The sequence below is a fragment of the Centroberyx gerrardi genome, chromosome 15 (genome assembly GCF_048128805.1).
Source record: "Centroberyx gerrardi isolate f3 chromosome 15, fCenGer3.hap1.cur.20231027, whole genome shotgun sequence".
NCBI lineage: Eukaryota > Metazoa > Chordata > Actinopteri > Beryciformes > Berycidae > Centroberyx > Centroberyx gerrardi.
In genome coordinates this window covers 14,060,651-14,075,813 of record NC_136011.1, presented here as the reverse complement: position 1 = coordinate 14,075,813, position 15,163 = coordinate 14,060,651, and the positions used below count along the sequence as shown (strand labels likewise).

At 44.9% G+C, this 15,163-nt stretch overlaps 2 protein-coding genes across 2 annotated transcripts in view; one reads left to right on the top strand and one right to left on the bottom strand.

Moving 5' to 3' along the window:
• wdfy4 (WDFY family member 4) overlaps positions 1 to 15,163 on the top strand; it is a 41,930-nt gene that overhangs the window by 15,170 nt on the left and 11,597 nt on the right. The window contains exons 23-49 of the mRNA XM_078288667.1: positions 297 to 448; positions 524 to 635; positions 739 to 929; positions 1,045 to 1,197; positions 1,339 to 1,412; positions 1,832 to 1,990; positions 2,116 to 2,210; positions 2,333 to 2,426; positions 2,591 to 2,793; positions 2,924 to 3,090; positions 3,208 to 3,327; positions 3,426 to 3,605; positions 3,681 to 3,845; positions 4,474 to 4,600; positions 4,700 to 4,851; positions 5,283 to 5,521; positions 5,620 to 5,741; positions 5,940 to 6,131; positions 6,241 to 6,350; positions 8,863 to 8,940; positions 9,073 to 9,264; positions 9,387 to 9,462; positions 9,553 to 9,767; positions 11,455 to 11,603; positions 11,772 to 11,886; positions 12,299 to 12,384; positions 12,555 to 12,617. Coding sequence (XP_078144793.1) covers positions 297 to 448; positions 524 to 635; positions 739 to 929; positions 1,045 to 1,197; positions 1,339 to 1,412; positions 1,832 to 1,990; positions 2,116 to 2,210; positions 2,333 to 2,426; positions 2,591 to 2,793; positions 2,924 to 3,090; positions 3,208 to 3,327; positions 3,426 to 3,605; positions 3,681 to 3,845; positions 4,474 to 4,600; positions 4,700 to 4,851; positions 5,283 to 5,521; positions 5,620 to 5,741; positions 5,940 to 6,131; positions 6,241 to 6,350; positions 8,863 to 8,940; positions 9,073 to 9,264; positions 9,387 to 9,462; positions 9,553 to 9,767; positions 11,455 to 11,603; positions 11,772 to 11,886; positions 12,299 to 12,384; positions 12,555 to 12,617 — 3,781 coding nt within the window. The remainder of the gene's footprint in view (positions 1 to 296; positions 449 to 523; positions 636 to 738; positions 930 to 1,044; positions 1,198 to 1,338; positions 1,413 to 1,831; positions 1,991 to 2,115; positions 2,211 to 2,332; positions 2,427 to 2,590; positions 2,794 to 2,923; positions 3,091 to 3,207; positions 3,328 to 3,425; positions 3,606 to 3,680; positions 3,846 to 4,473; positions 4,601 to 4,699; positions 4,852 to 5,282; positions 5,522 to 5,619; positions 5,742 to 5,939; positions 6,132 to 6,240; positions 6,351 to 8,862; positions 8,941 to 9,072; positions 9,265 to 9,386; positions 9,463 to 9,552; positions 9,768 to 11,454; positions 11,604 to 11,771; positions 11,887 to 12,298; positions 12,385 to 12,554; positions 12,618 to 15,163) is intronic.
• On the bottom strand, positions 12,867 to 13,646 carry lrrc18a (leucine rich repeat containing 18a). The gene is made up of 2 exons (XM_071912764.1): positions 13,063 to 13,646; positions 12,867 to 13,017 (listed from the first exon to the last, which is right to left on the bottom strand). Exons 1-2 carry the CDS (start codon positions 13,644 to 13,646, stop codon positions 12,867 to 12,869), a joined length of 735 nt encoding a protein of 244 aa, XP_071768865.1.

The following is a 15,163-nucleotide window of genomic DNA, read 5'->3' as shown; positions in this document are numbered from 1 at the left end:
AATTTGCATATTAAAAACAGAACAGAAACTTCTAGAACTCGATATACAAAGTTCATATTAATACCGCCCATGTGTTATGTGAAGACAAATATGCTGACATAAAAGTATTTGCTAATTAATACATTAATTAATGACCTCATTAGCACAACTGGTTATGTTTATTATATCACAGTAATTATAGCAGGACATTTGGAAACTCAAGTGCCTGTTGTTTAGTCTTTTCTCTTGAAGTTACAGTTTTGTAAGGCAGCTCTACTGAACCTAACTCTATCATCTACCTCCTTGTTTGTGTCCAGGCCATAAACCAGATGCTGAGCCTCTCCCTGTCAGGCTGGTTCCTGAGGAGAGGATATCGTTTGGCATCAACCCAGCCATTGCGACACTAACAACTGTCGCACAGATCAGAGAGGATTACAATGAAGTGGACTGCAGACTCATCGCTAAAGAGGTTAGGTGGATCCGAGGTCGAGTCTGTGTGTTTGTTGTTTAGGTATACTGTGCTAATCAATATGTATAATTACAGATGGGGATAACATCACGGGATCAGTCCACCCCCGTGTTCCTAGCTCAAAACATCAGCCAGCACCTCAGTGGTACAGCTCGCACCATAGGAGCGGCCCTGGTTGGACACTTTGGTAAATATAGTATTCTAGTACTCTTGGAAAATGTTTCATTGTTTTTTTTTTTATTTGATTCCTGAAGGTACACTTGGTAAGCTTACGGACCCTCTTCTTCTAGGTGTGCGTACCTTTACCCCCAACAGTGCGACTAATGGGTTCCTGTATGTCGGCGGGCCTGCAGTGGTTCTCAGCCTGGTTGCTATGGCGCCAGATGATAGTTCTCTGTACGCAGCTGTGAAAGTTCTTCTGTCTGTGCTGGAGACCAGCACCGCCATGCAGCAGGAAATGACCCGCATCAATGGATATAAGGTCTGTCGGATCATACTGAACTCACCAGAGTATAGATACGTACATACATGAAAATCTTACAGTTCAAACGTGTTTTGCTCAGGGCGTTCTCATTCATAATTTACTCTCCTTGTAGCTGCTAGCGTTCCTGCTGAAGACGAAGAGCAATCTGGTCAGCAACAGAACATTTCAGCTGGTTCTGTATCTCTCCAGCTCAGTGGAGCTGAGCTCTGGGTCTGTTTGTCTACACCATAAACCCGCCTTCCAGGCCCTGCTGTGTGACCTAGAGGTATGCATCCTAGGACAGCAGTTCTGTGGAAAAATATATTTTTTCATGTCCATCCATATTGATTGGGAATGTTGTACTGTGTTTGGAGGCTTATAGTTAATGTTTCTTGTACTGAATCATTATTACACACTTTGTTTTCAGGTGTGGCAGAACACATCAGATAATCTGGACCTTTCAGTTCTGAATCACTTTGCTGAAATCCTGAAATCCTCAAGGTAATGTTTGGAGCCATCAGTACAAAATCAAGTGGTCTGAATATATACAATGTGTCCTGATGCGACCAGAGACCACAAAATATGTTGTCGCTCTAATCTAATATATTTACCTCACATGGCTCACAGAAGTTATATAACATTCTGAGAAGGGAACAAGTGAGGCTCTTGTTCAGGTTTGACGACAGACCTTATCGGCTGTTCTGTCAACATCTGCAGCACCCTGTCATCAATATCACGGAAATGTACAACAGAGACAGTCAAGGGAATGTACAACAGAATCAGTCATAGAGGCTGAAGAGAAGAGCGTGACTGAATGAGTGCTTGAATTGCTGAATTAGATTTTCTGTCTGTGGGAACAGATTGTGATTGATATTAACGCTCTCTCTGTTTCTCTCTCTATATCTCTCCACATCCTGTAGTGACAGTAGTAATGCAGAGGTCATGCACGGTGTCGGCCTGCTATCTAAGCTGCTCTTCCAGCTTTCTGACCCTGCTGTGACCTATCGGAAGATTAAGGTCATTTCCTGCATCGTCACACGGCTCCTGAAAGGGCACTTCAACCCTGCAGACATAAGCAGGTACAGAAAAGGGATACAGTAGTTACACCAAGATACTCTTATGTGTTCTGTCTTATATGGTTTTCAGATTAAGTTATTGGAATAGCCACATTATATACCTAAAATGTATGTTTATGTTTGGTCAGACTTGGACTCTTCCTGGTCTACACACTCCCTCCTCTTAGTGATGTGAGTGAAGGCCATGGGATATCTGACAGCTGTCTTCCTGAGGATACAGCAGGTACATGGACACACTCTTCAACAACTACTGTGGTAAAACACCACGCAAACTGACTGATGTGTGGGCAAAGTCACACAAGTCATCATCTGTGGTGACTTGGTCCTGTCTTCTCTGTTCTGTAGCTCAGAGCTCGGCTCCAGCCAGCCCCATTTGGATCCGCAACCAGCTGTTGCTCTCTCTCTGCGAAATCCTCACCTCACCGCCCCTAATCAAAGAGTGAGTAGCGCTAACCTAAGTTGGTAAACCCCTCACAGGGGGGATAATGCTTTTACTACTTAGCCATAGATTCCTTAGTACCAAAACTGGACTCAAAACATATTTCTCTTAGTATTTTATGTGCCATAATGCTGAGGCAGAATAATGGTCTTGTTCCTCACTAGCCAGCAGAAAGCCTTGTTCCAGGCGCTGGGCAGCGATTGGTTCCTGCTGTTCCTGCAGCCTCACCTGCACCCCTCCACCTTGAAGCTGGGCCTCATCCTGCTCACACACCTCCTGTCCCGTCACAGCCAGCAGAGCAGCTTCAGAGACGGTGTGATACCAGGAACACTCGTAGAGGGCATGGAGGAACCCTTTGTTGTCATGGGTATAAACATAACCTTGGATAACTAATCACAGTCCTTTAAGTCTGTTATCATAGTGTGGCCAGCACGCTATTTGCTCAGCTGTTCATCCTACAATAACTTTTGTCATTTATGTTTTGATCCTGTCACCAGACAACCTCCGGGCCCATTCTTGGTCTCATGAGTGCCAGAGCACCACATGTCCAGGCTTTGATGTCCTACAAGGGCTGCTGGTCAGCCAGTCTCACGTGGCTCAAGTGTATGGAGCGCTGGCTGCTCTACTGCTGGGGAAGAAGGTCAGCCACACTGCTGAGGGAAAGGTGAGGAGTCGGGTGGATGAAACTTTTATGCACTACACTGACAGATTTGTAAATTATATTGCACATCTTTGTCTTCATCATCATTATCACCGTCATCTCATTATGTGTCATCTGCAGGTGCATTTGGATGACATCCTACAGTCATTGATTGACAGCCAAGCAGACGCTCCTGTTCATCAGCTCTGTCTTGAGGCTGCCACCATACTGCTGGAACTAGTCAAAGTCATCATCACTCAAGTAAGAACATTTTTTTTTTTTTGCACAACTCTTGAATGGCGAACGAATAATAGAATGTAAAATACATTTCACTTTTATCTCTTTTCTCATTGTAACAGCCTGTCCCTTCTGCCAAGAGATCGTCAGACAATGGTGCATCATGGGAGTTGCAGTTCCCAGGGAGTGTGATGCAGTTCCTGTGTCTACTCCATAGCCTGCGGCCCAGAGACCCGCTGTGGGTGTCACCAGAGTTCCTCCATGCGCTCGCTGCCGTTGTGTACCCCCTGGACACTGCAGAGGTTTGTGCGTCGCTCTCTGGTGTGCATTCATGAAATCCCACCGGTCCTCATTCGCTGTTTGTCCACTTCTTTCAGGAAGGGGTTGAGCCTGGCGTCATGGGTGAGGGTGAGGGTGAGGTGGCATCCGGGAGTCATCCAACCAGGAAGCCAGTGTGCGACTTCATCCGTATTCTGCTGATGGACAGTCTCCTTAATGTTCCTGCCAACAGCAACACACACCCTCTGTTGCTGCTGCTGGAGGTGAGTGAATACACACACACACACACACACACACACACAACACACACACACACACACACACATATAAACACAAGCAACCATTCAACCATTTATGTACACTTACATATCTACAAATATATATATACACATAAATACATACATATTTACATACATACCTACGTACGTACATACACACACACATTAATGCATATAGTACATTCACATTGGAAAAGCCTCTTCACTGTAATACTGCAGAATTCTCTCTTCTCCAGAAGGTGCCACTCTTTGCTCATTTACTGGATTAGGCAGAGAGCCAAGGTAGTCTTGATAGAATCAGTCACCACTAGGAGAGAGACGACACCCATAGGCCTTGACCTAGATCTCTGGAGAGGTGGTTTCAGCTTGCCAAGCTGAAACACACACACACACACACACACACACCACCCTTCTGTATGCGTTACAATTCTCAGTGGAAGGGTGATCGATGCTCCAACAATTTAAGATGAGGCGTTGCTCTTAATATAGAACAGTAGAAGGAAGAGTCAGTCAGTATCCTATCAGTATCTATTTAGTATCCTATCTATTTATTGTTTATTAGTTACAAAATAGTGTCACGTCATATTTTCTAACTAAGAAATAGATGTTATAGTTCTCCCCAGATGGAGCGTCGGTGGAGCAGAGACAGAGTTTCCAGACTGAGCTGCTGGAGTTTCTCATGGACATCATCCACATTCTCAGCCATGAGGAGGAAAACTACACGCATCTCAACTCACAGGGTACAATTACCACGCATGGTTACCTCACAACTCACACTGGGTAGACCTAGTGTCTATGCAGAAAATTTACCCAACTGAATATATGGGTTTCTCTCGCAGACTCCAAGAGTCAAAGGCCTGAAGGACAGATGGCCACGCTGATGGAGAACATGGTGCTCTTCAGTAAGACACTGCTGCAGAAACTTTACAGTGGAATGTTTTTGGGGGACTCAGAGAGTTTGCTCACCTTCCTCGCAGATCAGATTGTGGTGGTGAGACTTGTGCACACACACACACACACACACACACACACACACACACACACACACACAAATACTTAATTTGGAAACAAACTGTCTGCTCTGTAAATCTGATAATCTGATAATGGGGATAGCCAACAATGCCCATTTGCACAGCCTGCGTACATGCTCTTGCACTGGACTGCAAATTCATAAATCTGTAAACTGCAGACATCCGTTAATCTGTAAATCTGTCAGTGGCGATAATTCTTTCAAACCAGCGGGAGCCCCGGATTAGCATGATGTAGTCGCTGTATCTTTAATATTCAATATGTTCATAGTATTTTTTATCTATATCCTATTCCTTGCTATGGCAAGGCCCCAATTACCCCACAAGATCACTAAAGTTTTGTCTTATGTTATCTTATCTTACTGATAACTGATACACTGCTGTATATTTTCAGGCACTGGAGAAAGGCCAATCCCAGAAAGAGATGACAGTGTCAGCCCTCTACTCATGCACCAATAAAGTCCTTCTTTATTACCTGTCTCAACCTCGACATTCCCTAGTAGAGCAGGAAGTGGTCATCAGGACTTTACGAGTCATCATGGACCGCTGGGATGTCGTCATGGCAACGTACAATGCAAATGTGACCTTCGTTACCTGCCTCCTTCATTGTCTATTATTGATACGGTCCGGCAGGTATGGTGAAAAAGAAAACACACACACAGACACAGACAAATGTGTATAGTCAAAACATGGATCCATTTATGAGTGTTTATGCACGTTGTGTTTTACAGCTACCCCAATGGTTTTGGATGTGAGGTACAGAAAGGGCACGACAGGAAAAAACTTTCTCACCTGTTTCCTTTCAAAACCGAACGCTCTGCACCCGTCAACCACAGAGCAGATTCTGCCACAGGTACAGGGAGCTATGTTCATTTACGCTTATCGCTTTTTATCTGGTTGAGGTTTTTGCTGATGTACTAAATGTATGGAAGTTCATTGTGTCACTTGAGAGTTCAGAACTAACGTGTGTGTGTGTGTGTGTGTGTGTGTGTGTGTGTGTGTGTGTGTGTGTGTGTGTGTGTGTGTGTGTGTGTGTGTGTGTGTGTTCCAGATGAGAGTGAACTGGTATCCTTGGTGGAGGCCTGCTGGTCTAAGATCATGATGGAGAGGCGACACATCCTTGAGGACACCTATAAGATAGAGATCTCAGCCAATAACGCAGCACGGACGGGGCCAGTCAGCATGACTGATATTAGTCCTTTGTGGGAGGAGACGGCACATAAAGCCTGGCAGATATACACAGGTTAGCTAGTTTTATGCCACTACTACTAGTATGACTACTACTAATACTAATACTGCTAATAATAATACAGTTCTTGACATTTGTATGTGTGTGTAAAATGTCTTGTCAGAGACTCAGAAGAAGAAGCTGGCCAGCAGCGCTCAGAAGAAGCCCGGTCTGATCAGTAGTGCTGTTCGCTCAGCGCTGGGCAGACTGGGCAGAGAGTCAGCCACAGTAGAGGTAACTAACACACTCACACTCCCTGAATGTGTGGTTCTTGAGCACAAAACAGGGTAGAGAGCTGCTTCCGGGGTGTCTATTGGACAGAGAGATAGTTTGCGTATGCGTTTGCGTGTTGTCTCCTTCAAGGAGTGTGGGGTCATTACCTTTCTGACATATCTGACTCCCAGGTGTCCCCACATCCCAGAGCATTGTGCCACAAACACTCTTCCCAAAGTCACTGTTGTGTTTGTGCTGTGGGCCATCCAGCCCTGTGGGGGTGTTTGATTATTTCTTTAAATGGATTTGGATTATCACAGCTGATTGCCCCTGAGTGGGCAGAGTAATTGATATCTGTTAGGCCCATCCAGGGGAACACTCGCTACAACACACTGTTTGCTGCTGAAGGTTAAAGACGCGTTTATTGTTGTTTTTCCCCCCGAAACACGTGGCCCACATCATTAGTTCCCCCACAACGCTTAAGACGTCGCGCCATCTGGAGCAGGGAGCGGGGACATATTACTCAGGCACACAGGCATGAAATTACCGCGTCTGCATGTCTGTCTCACCCCCACAAAGCGCGTGTGTGTTCTTGTTTGTGTGTGTCTCTTGCCCACAGAAATCGGGTTGGCAATTATAGTGGTACCAATCTGATGAAAACATTATTCATTTGATGTTATTCTTTATCATATCAGTCTTTGACAGGCTATCAGTGAGGGTGATGAATTGTTTTTCCGTCTGAGAGGCAGGCAAGAAGAGGGAGGGAAGTTTGCTTCCTTTGGACCGGGAGCAAGCTCTGCAGTGTGTTGCATCGCACTGGGTAGGTTGCAGCACAGAGCGAGAGCGTCTTGTTCAATAAGTGATATCTAAATGTCTACTGGTTGGTCAGCCAGTCTGCTCATTTGTCCATCCATCCCCATGAAGAAACAAGTGAGTCATTAATTAATTTCTGGATCACCAACTTATGACCTTTATTTGGAAAGTCATTAGAGATGCTTATGGCTGTTTCAGCCATTGGATGCACAGTGATATATTTCTACACTGAGCGTAGTCTCTGGGTCTCAGATGTCCACAGTATTTTTATTGCACAAGAAAAGCGTTTTAAAGCCTACTGTAGGTAATGAATGGGAATATAGCGACTGATAGACAGACTCTGTCCTCAGTCAAGCTTCAGTGCAAAGCTTCTAGAGATTTATTTCATCAGCGAATGCAGTTTCCATAATCATATCTGTGTCCTCATATTAGAAAGATAATTAACAGCACTAATGATCACGTTAAGTTCATTACACATTCACTGCCAGCCCAGAATGAAGTTGACATTATGTTGCCTTATCATCAAAGGTGGCGTATTGTTGGGAAGTCATTAAAATGGAAATGAGTGTGATGTTCTGATGTTAATTGCAGAGGGGAAGAGATGAGTTATGTATTTAATGCAGCGTTTAAAAAGCCAATGAGGTTCCTATCTGCTAAATAGGGTAATTAATGCTATATATTACTTATGTTTGTCCAAATAAAGGAATGAAATTAGGAGATGATGACGCCGACTTGCTGTTTATCTGTGACAACACGGCTCTAGTTTGCAAACTTCATTATTACTCTCTTTTCTGTCTGTAATATTTCTATAATCTCCCCTCAAATTACTCCTTTATTTGTTTCTCTCCATAACTCCTCATTTGGATAGGCAGGCAGCCATTTAGAGAAACAGTTTTCATTCTCCAGAGGGCTTGATAAAGTTTGTCGTCAACATTTATGCATGGATTTTTCTAAAATTGTGTCATACGTTTTTTGCATATCTTGTATCACTAAAGCGTTTCAAAGTAGTCACTTTTTTTGTACTTGGAATCAGTTATGGCATTCATGGGGTTGTACCTCAAAACGCAGTACTAGCATCTGTAAATAAGACTCTCGATATAAAAAGAGTTACTGCATGTTCATTCAGTCAATTAAATGGCTTTCCTGGGTCAGCTGTAAGGATGGACACATGTTGTTTCACTAGTCTCTCAGTGAGCACTGCTGTGATGATGGGCTTAATGAAGCAGTTAACAGTCAGAATATGAGCCCAGTGTGTCCGCTGAACACAAGCATCCTGCAGTGTCAACACAGCTATGTTTTGGGTTTTTTCTATTTGTTTTTTTTTTATTATTCAATCAATGAGGCACACATACACACACGCACACATAGATGCACACACAAGGCACACACACCTTGCCCTTAACTGTGGCGTGGCTCAGTGATATTAATGTTTATGTTAATTAGATCACACCAACAAATGATTACATTTCCAGACAGGGTTATTGTAAGACTGTAGCCACTAGCTTATTTTGCCCAGTGAATGCAATTTAGACCAGATGTAATTGTATGAATGCATTGTAATTGCATGAGGAAAGAACAATACCATCATGAATATACAATCTCCGTGGGGTAAAGATGATGTTTGTGTGTGTGTGTGTGTACAATATGAGCTAGAGGAGGAGTGATTGCTTGGCCCATTCTTTTCATTTGCGCCCATCAGGTGACTCTTCTTTCTTTGCAGGAGTTTCTGTCCTGCATGGAGTCTCATCGACAGAGAGGCCACAGCATGTTCGAGAGTATGAGGACAAACCACTTACAGGTTTGACAAATATATGCATGGACACACTAAAATAAATTAAAGAAGTTGAAATTAGATGAGATTGAATGACACGTCTCTTATAGTGTTTATCTGTCTGTTCCCTCCGTCATGGGCCTGCTGCCTGCTGCCCAGTTATGTGCCAGTGAGTGGGAGCGTGTGAGCTCCAAGTGGCTGCATGTGGAGGAGGAGCTGCTGAGGGAGAGAGCTGTGTTCGGCCCCGGGCCCGGGGTGCTGCTGACCAGAGGGTGGGTGCAGAACGCCGCCGAAGGACCCAACCGCACCAGACCACGCATCCGCAGGAAGGCTCTGAGACGCTCCAAGCGGGTATGGCCTTTCATTTGATGAATTCAGAGTACGATCCCTGGAATGCAGCTGTAAAACATTTAGTGTTCAACTTTTTTTAGCGTGCAACCTAACCTAAAGGGTGTCATCTCTGATTACAACAGGTGCCAGGAACCTCGGGTCTGTGTTTAAAGACTGGCATGACTGAGGAGAGCAGGAGTAGAACAGAAGTTGACGCAGGTAAAGGACAGAAATTTCCTATTACCTTTATCACTATGTGAGTGTTTACTGTATGTACAGCGGGAAAAACTTATGTTCCCTATGTTGCAGAGCCCAGGATCCTGTGTGAGGCTGGAGCAGAGGCTAAAGAGGAGGAAGAGGAGGAAGGGCAGGATTGCGATCGTCTGACCTTCTTCCCCGTCCTGAACGAGACACCCGCCGTCGCCGAGGGTCCGCCCGAACCCTGCGCCCCCGAGCCGTGCTCCCACACACAGTCCTGCCCCGACATACGCATCATCCTGCAGGAGCTGCATCCTGGAGAGGAGGTAGCGTAGGAGGCGTGTTGGTGTGTTTAGGGGCCCTTCGGAAAAAATTACAACAACATGCCCAAAGACAGGCTCAACTCCTACTCACCCTACTAATATTCACAATCATAATTATCTGATGTAGACTAAGGGATTCCAATAGCCCAGTGCTGCTATCAGAACCTCATCTTTCCTCATTAGTGTAATGTCTTAACGTTGCAGCCCAGCTCAGCTCTTCTCCTTCTTCCTGCAAGTTAGGCATGGAGGCTCATGTTGACAGGGACTCTCACCGCTCCGGCAACCAGCCGCGGCTTTTAATGTTTCTGACAGAAGTATTAATAAAAACAGTAGGAGGTGATGCAAGCTGTCTTATGCCCGCTTAGTAAGTGTGTGATGTGTGCAAGTGTGTCCTGTTGTCTTGCAGTGGTTCAGTGTGTGTGTGTGTCCTGCTGAGCTTCCTGTCAAATGAACACAGTCATTAGCTCTGAAAAATGCACACACACAGACGCGCACACACACCCACACACACACACACACACGCACAAACACACACCACACACAGTAACACATACACACACACACACAGAGTAACACACAAAGGGAGACCCACTCATAATTAGCTTGCCAGCGCCAATAGTGTGATTATGACGGTAATGTGTGTGGGGAGAAATCAATGGTCTGACATTAGGCTCTCAGTCAATAAGAGTCCTCCTTTTCTCTCCTTCTTCCCATCATCAGCTAAATCACCCTCAGACTGATAACGCCTATCTGTCCAGAGCACAGTAAGGAGATAAGGAAATAAGGAGTTTATTGTTATGTATTTAGTTTATCTTTGATAACAATAAATTTAACTATTTTTCGGAAATCCAGTCATTGTTAGTCACAGTGGGGCTGATGTCATTTTGTGTTTACTGACGGAAATTGCCATAAAATCTGACAATGATATAGCTCAACTTATGATTTCTGTGCTGTAAGTATTAATGTAGGCTAGACTCGCTCGCCTTGACTCCTGAACATTTTCACATGACATGTGATATTATCCATCATACCGTGTCTTTATGTGTGTATTCAGACAAGAGGCTCTGATCACTTAGCAGGTTTCCTATTGTGTGTGTGGCAGTGATTAATTCCCCTAATAATGGCCAGGCACGGCCTGCTCCTCCACTGAGTGTGAGAGAGAGCCACTCTGCGACTGGGGGTAGGGGGTCTGATTTGATTAGTATAAATTGTGAGGGGCCTGCGGGTGTGTTGGGGCCCCATATGGTTTTTGGGCGCTGTGTCCCAGAGGGCCTGCAGAGGGGCCAACACAGGGAGACAGCCAGGTGCACACACTCACTGTGAAATGAGGGGAGACAATAGAATTAGCCACACATTATCACAACGCAGTTAGCATTAGCTACAACCAGCACTGAAAGCAGCACGTGGGTCCACTTTGGCGCTGAACGTCTGGATGGCGCACAGTCACACCGCTGAAAAGGGGGCCAGGCCTTCTCCTCTCCATCAATCAGCTCTGATAATGAAGTGTTCAACTGTGTCGTTTTAATAATGATTAAAATATGTGATTAAAATGATCAATCAAGTAAAGCCTGGAGTGCCTGCGCTGCTGCCATGTCCCGTGAGAGAAATGTGCTGATGTGTATTGTGCCGCTCACATGGGGGTTAATGTATCTCTCTCTCTCTCCCTCTCTATCTCCCTCTCTCTCTCTAGGTGAAAGCTAAGATGTGTGTAGTGGTGGTCAGTGGCCTCAAAGTGACAGAGGGGGTGCTGCTGTTCGGGAAGGAGAGCCTGTTCCTGTGTGAGGAATTCACTATCAGTCCTGCTGGAGATGTTTGCTGCAGGAAACACCACCCCAGCAGGTACAGCTGTGTGTGTGTGTGTGTGTGTGTGTGTGTGTGTGTGTGTGTGCCCATGTACATATGTGGCATGCCTATGTGTATGTGCAGTTATAGCGAAGTATAAAATGATCATAGATACTCAATGATGTCAATCAACATTCCTATAATTTTTCTCCATCTCTCTGCCAGTGTGAGGGATTCCTTCATTTCCACTATGCTGAGTAAAGAGCTGCCATCGGCCAGCTGCAGACGCTGGCTCTATGAGGATATAAAGGAGGCCCGCTTCATGCGTTTCCTTTTAGAGGTCAGACCGTCTGAGGCCCCCTTTGACACCTCCCATTAACACACGTCTCATATTCAGATTGTGTCTAGACATGATTTAGCTGGATTACATTTACACCTGACATAGAAATGTGTCTCCTGCATACACATTGAAATCAGATTTATCTTTTCCTTGCAAAACGTTGATTGTTGTGCATGTCACTTGATCTCATAATATTTATGCCTTGCTATCTGAGCTGCCTGCCACCTGTTTTATTTGTGTTTCACAAGTTTCAGTCGGTTTCAATCAGGATGCATGTTAATTCCAGATGTAAAGGGGAGGGTCTGATAAATATTAGCTGAATGTTAGATACAAAAGTTTTGAATCAATGTCATAGTGTCTGATTTACTGGAGAGTCACTGTGTTCCTCTCCTTTACTCTGGTGCACCAATAGGACAACGCTCTTGAGATCTTCATGAGAAACGGACACTCAGCCTTCCTGGTATTCCTGAATAAAGACCATGTCTCTGCTTATAAGAGGTACCGCATTTAGATATACAGGAGGTTTAAAGAGTTTTTCTTTTCACTATGGAGTTTTTATTCTAACTCTGATCTCTATTTTCTCTCTTCTCCTCTCTTCTCTTCTCTCTTCTTTGTCTCCTCTCTCTCTCTCTCTCTCTCTCTCTCTCTCTCTCTCTCTCTCTCTGCAGGTTGTGCTCAGTAGTTTCATCATTAAAAGGCAGAGGGGTTGCTGAGGTCATTGCTAATGCCAGGTAAGTGTCATCAGTTAGTCATGGTAATTATGCATCAGCAATATTCAGAGAAAGTTACATATAATCAATTTTTTATTTCATAAATTGAAATGGAACACATGTTAAAAATAGTTGCGTGCCATGTGGCTAAGTATAATATACATTTATGTGTTCTGCAGAGCAGTTTGAATGGCTGTGTAAAAAATAACATTTGTATCAGGCTCTATTGTCCAAGAAGATGAGGTCAGCAGCTATTTGGTTAATGTTTGGTTAGTGTTTCTGTCCTATTCTCCACACATCCTGATTGGTTTTAGCCACTGAGTTGGGTGTTATCAGTCCTGAGTAGGTCCTCTTTCTTTTCTCCTCAAACACTCCTCCTCCTCTCATCATCCTTTTCTGCCTTTCCCTCTCCTCCTTACACCTCCGAAGGCAAGTCCTACACAGGCCGCTCTCTGTGGCCAGGTACATATCCTCCTCCGGCTCTGCCATTTCCCCTCCATCTCCCTGAGCGTAGGACAGGGGGTTCCGCTTCGTGTTCAGCTTAGTCAGGCTGCTAAGGACGTTCACAAACTCTGGTAGCTTGATGAAGAGGTTATCAAACAGGCCCAGCTCCTGGAGGCCAGTTAGAGCCACCATAGTGGGAGGCAGGGCATCCAACCGGTTCAAACCTAGATTGAGACTCTTCAGGCGGGCAAGTGAGCCCAGTGTAGAGGGCAACCCTCCGGAGGTTAGCCGGTTGTTGGAGAGGTTAAGGTGGGTCAGTCCCACCAGCTTGCCAATGGACTCAGGCACAGCCTCCAGCTTGTTGCTATGGAGATCCAGCCAGCTGAGTGACAGGAAGTTCCCAATGTCATCTGGGAGTTTCTGTATCAGGTTGCGGCTGAGGTCCAACTCGTCCACACCGGTCAGTTTGAGGAGACACTTGGGGAAGGTGGCTATACCCATGTTGCTAAGGCTGAGCCTGCGCCGTCCATCTGGTGTGACCCACACTGCCTTTTTGGCCATCTTGAGGGTCACCTTCTTCCCTTTGGCTGCCTTCCCTTTGGGCATGGTGCTGCAATACACAGAGAAATACAGTACGCAGGTTTAGTTTAGAATTTCAGCTCAGCCTCACTTTTGTGATGGTTGCCCTCAAGAGACTGATTTACAATAATTTATCTAATCTATACCACCACACAGTACTATAGCACATAAATGTGTTGTGTGTGTGCGCACGCATGTGTTTACGTGTAAGTATGTGTGTGCGTAGGGCTGATGTTATTTACACAGATACAAGGGCTCATGTATGGCCTGGGGCAATAGGGGAAAGCATGCTCTCTGGGGAATGAGAGCTTGAGTGGTGTGTGTGTGTGTGTGTGTGTGTGTGTGTCGCAGTGTTATGTCTGCACTCTTGCCTGCTCACCCAGTGTTGCCCGTGGGGGTATTTAAGAGCACGGCTCTCTAATTAAGGCTAATGCTGGGGAACAATAGGAGAGAGGCGACGCTGGGTAATACAGCAAAAACAAATGAGTGCTGATGCTCCCTCACCATTCAACTGATTGAGCTGTTTGGCTCTTTCAGGCAAGGAGGGTGTGTGTCTGTGGTTGTGTGTATGTGTTGGACATCCACGTGCAAGTGTGTTCACATAGGGTATACTGTACAGTGTGTCTGCGCGTGCACAAAAAGAGTCAAATCAGGACTTTGATAAATGATAGTTAGGAGTGTTGGGAGTGTGATGAGGGCTGCGCTCTTCTCCCCTCCCTGTCTAAAAGAGCAAGGTGTGTGTCTGTGTTTGTGTCTGTGTTACACCCCAAGGCCCTCTCTCGCCTCATTCATCATCCTCAGGATGAGAGAGGTTATCCACTGGTGCTTGTTCCCATTATAACCTCCTATAGAAAACTATTGCATGAAATTATTACCTGCAATTAGATAACATACACTGGGCCAAATGCAATGATTGATTTAGTGTAGTTTTACAAAATAATTTGGTCAGGAGTTATTGGGGTTAGAAATTGGATACACTTCACATAGCCCCTCACGTTCTGGCTAAGACTATTTATGCATCAGTATTTCAGTTTTCAAACCCATTGAATCAAGGTATTTTAGTTTAAATGCTTATCTAGGTTTTAAACTTAAATGCAGATATGTACTCACCATATTTTAAGTTGATATTATCTGGATGTTGATGTGAAGAGGTGGGCTTGTCTTCTGCGTCAGAAACATACCAGTAGCCTCAGCTCCCAGGAACAGGCCATTCCAGCCAGAAGCCTTTCAGTCCTGTGCCATAAAACTTCACATACTGTAGTCATATTGTTCAGCTCCGCTTCTTCCTGCATAGCAACAATATGTTGAAGCTCTTCAAATTTGATTTCCAGTTCATGACACTTGGTCAAGATGTAAAAGTAGTACTAATTACAGTTGGCAACCTGCTTTTACAAAATGTTGAAGTACAGAGAAAAGAGGAATGCACTGTTTGTATATCAACATTTCCCCCAGTCTCTCTCCACCAAGCAGGGAAAGTCAAGGTTCCTCTTGTTTAATAGCGTTACTTAGCAACTGGGGCGCTTGGCGCCAGGACTTTATTGCCA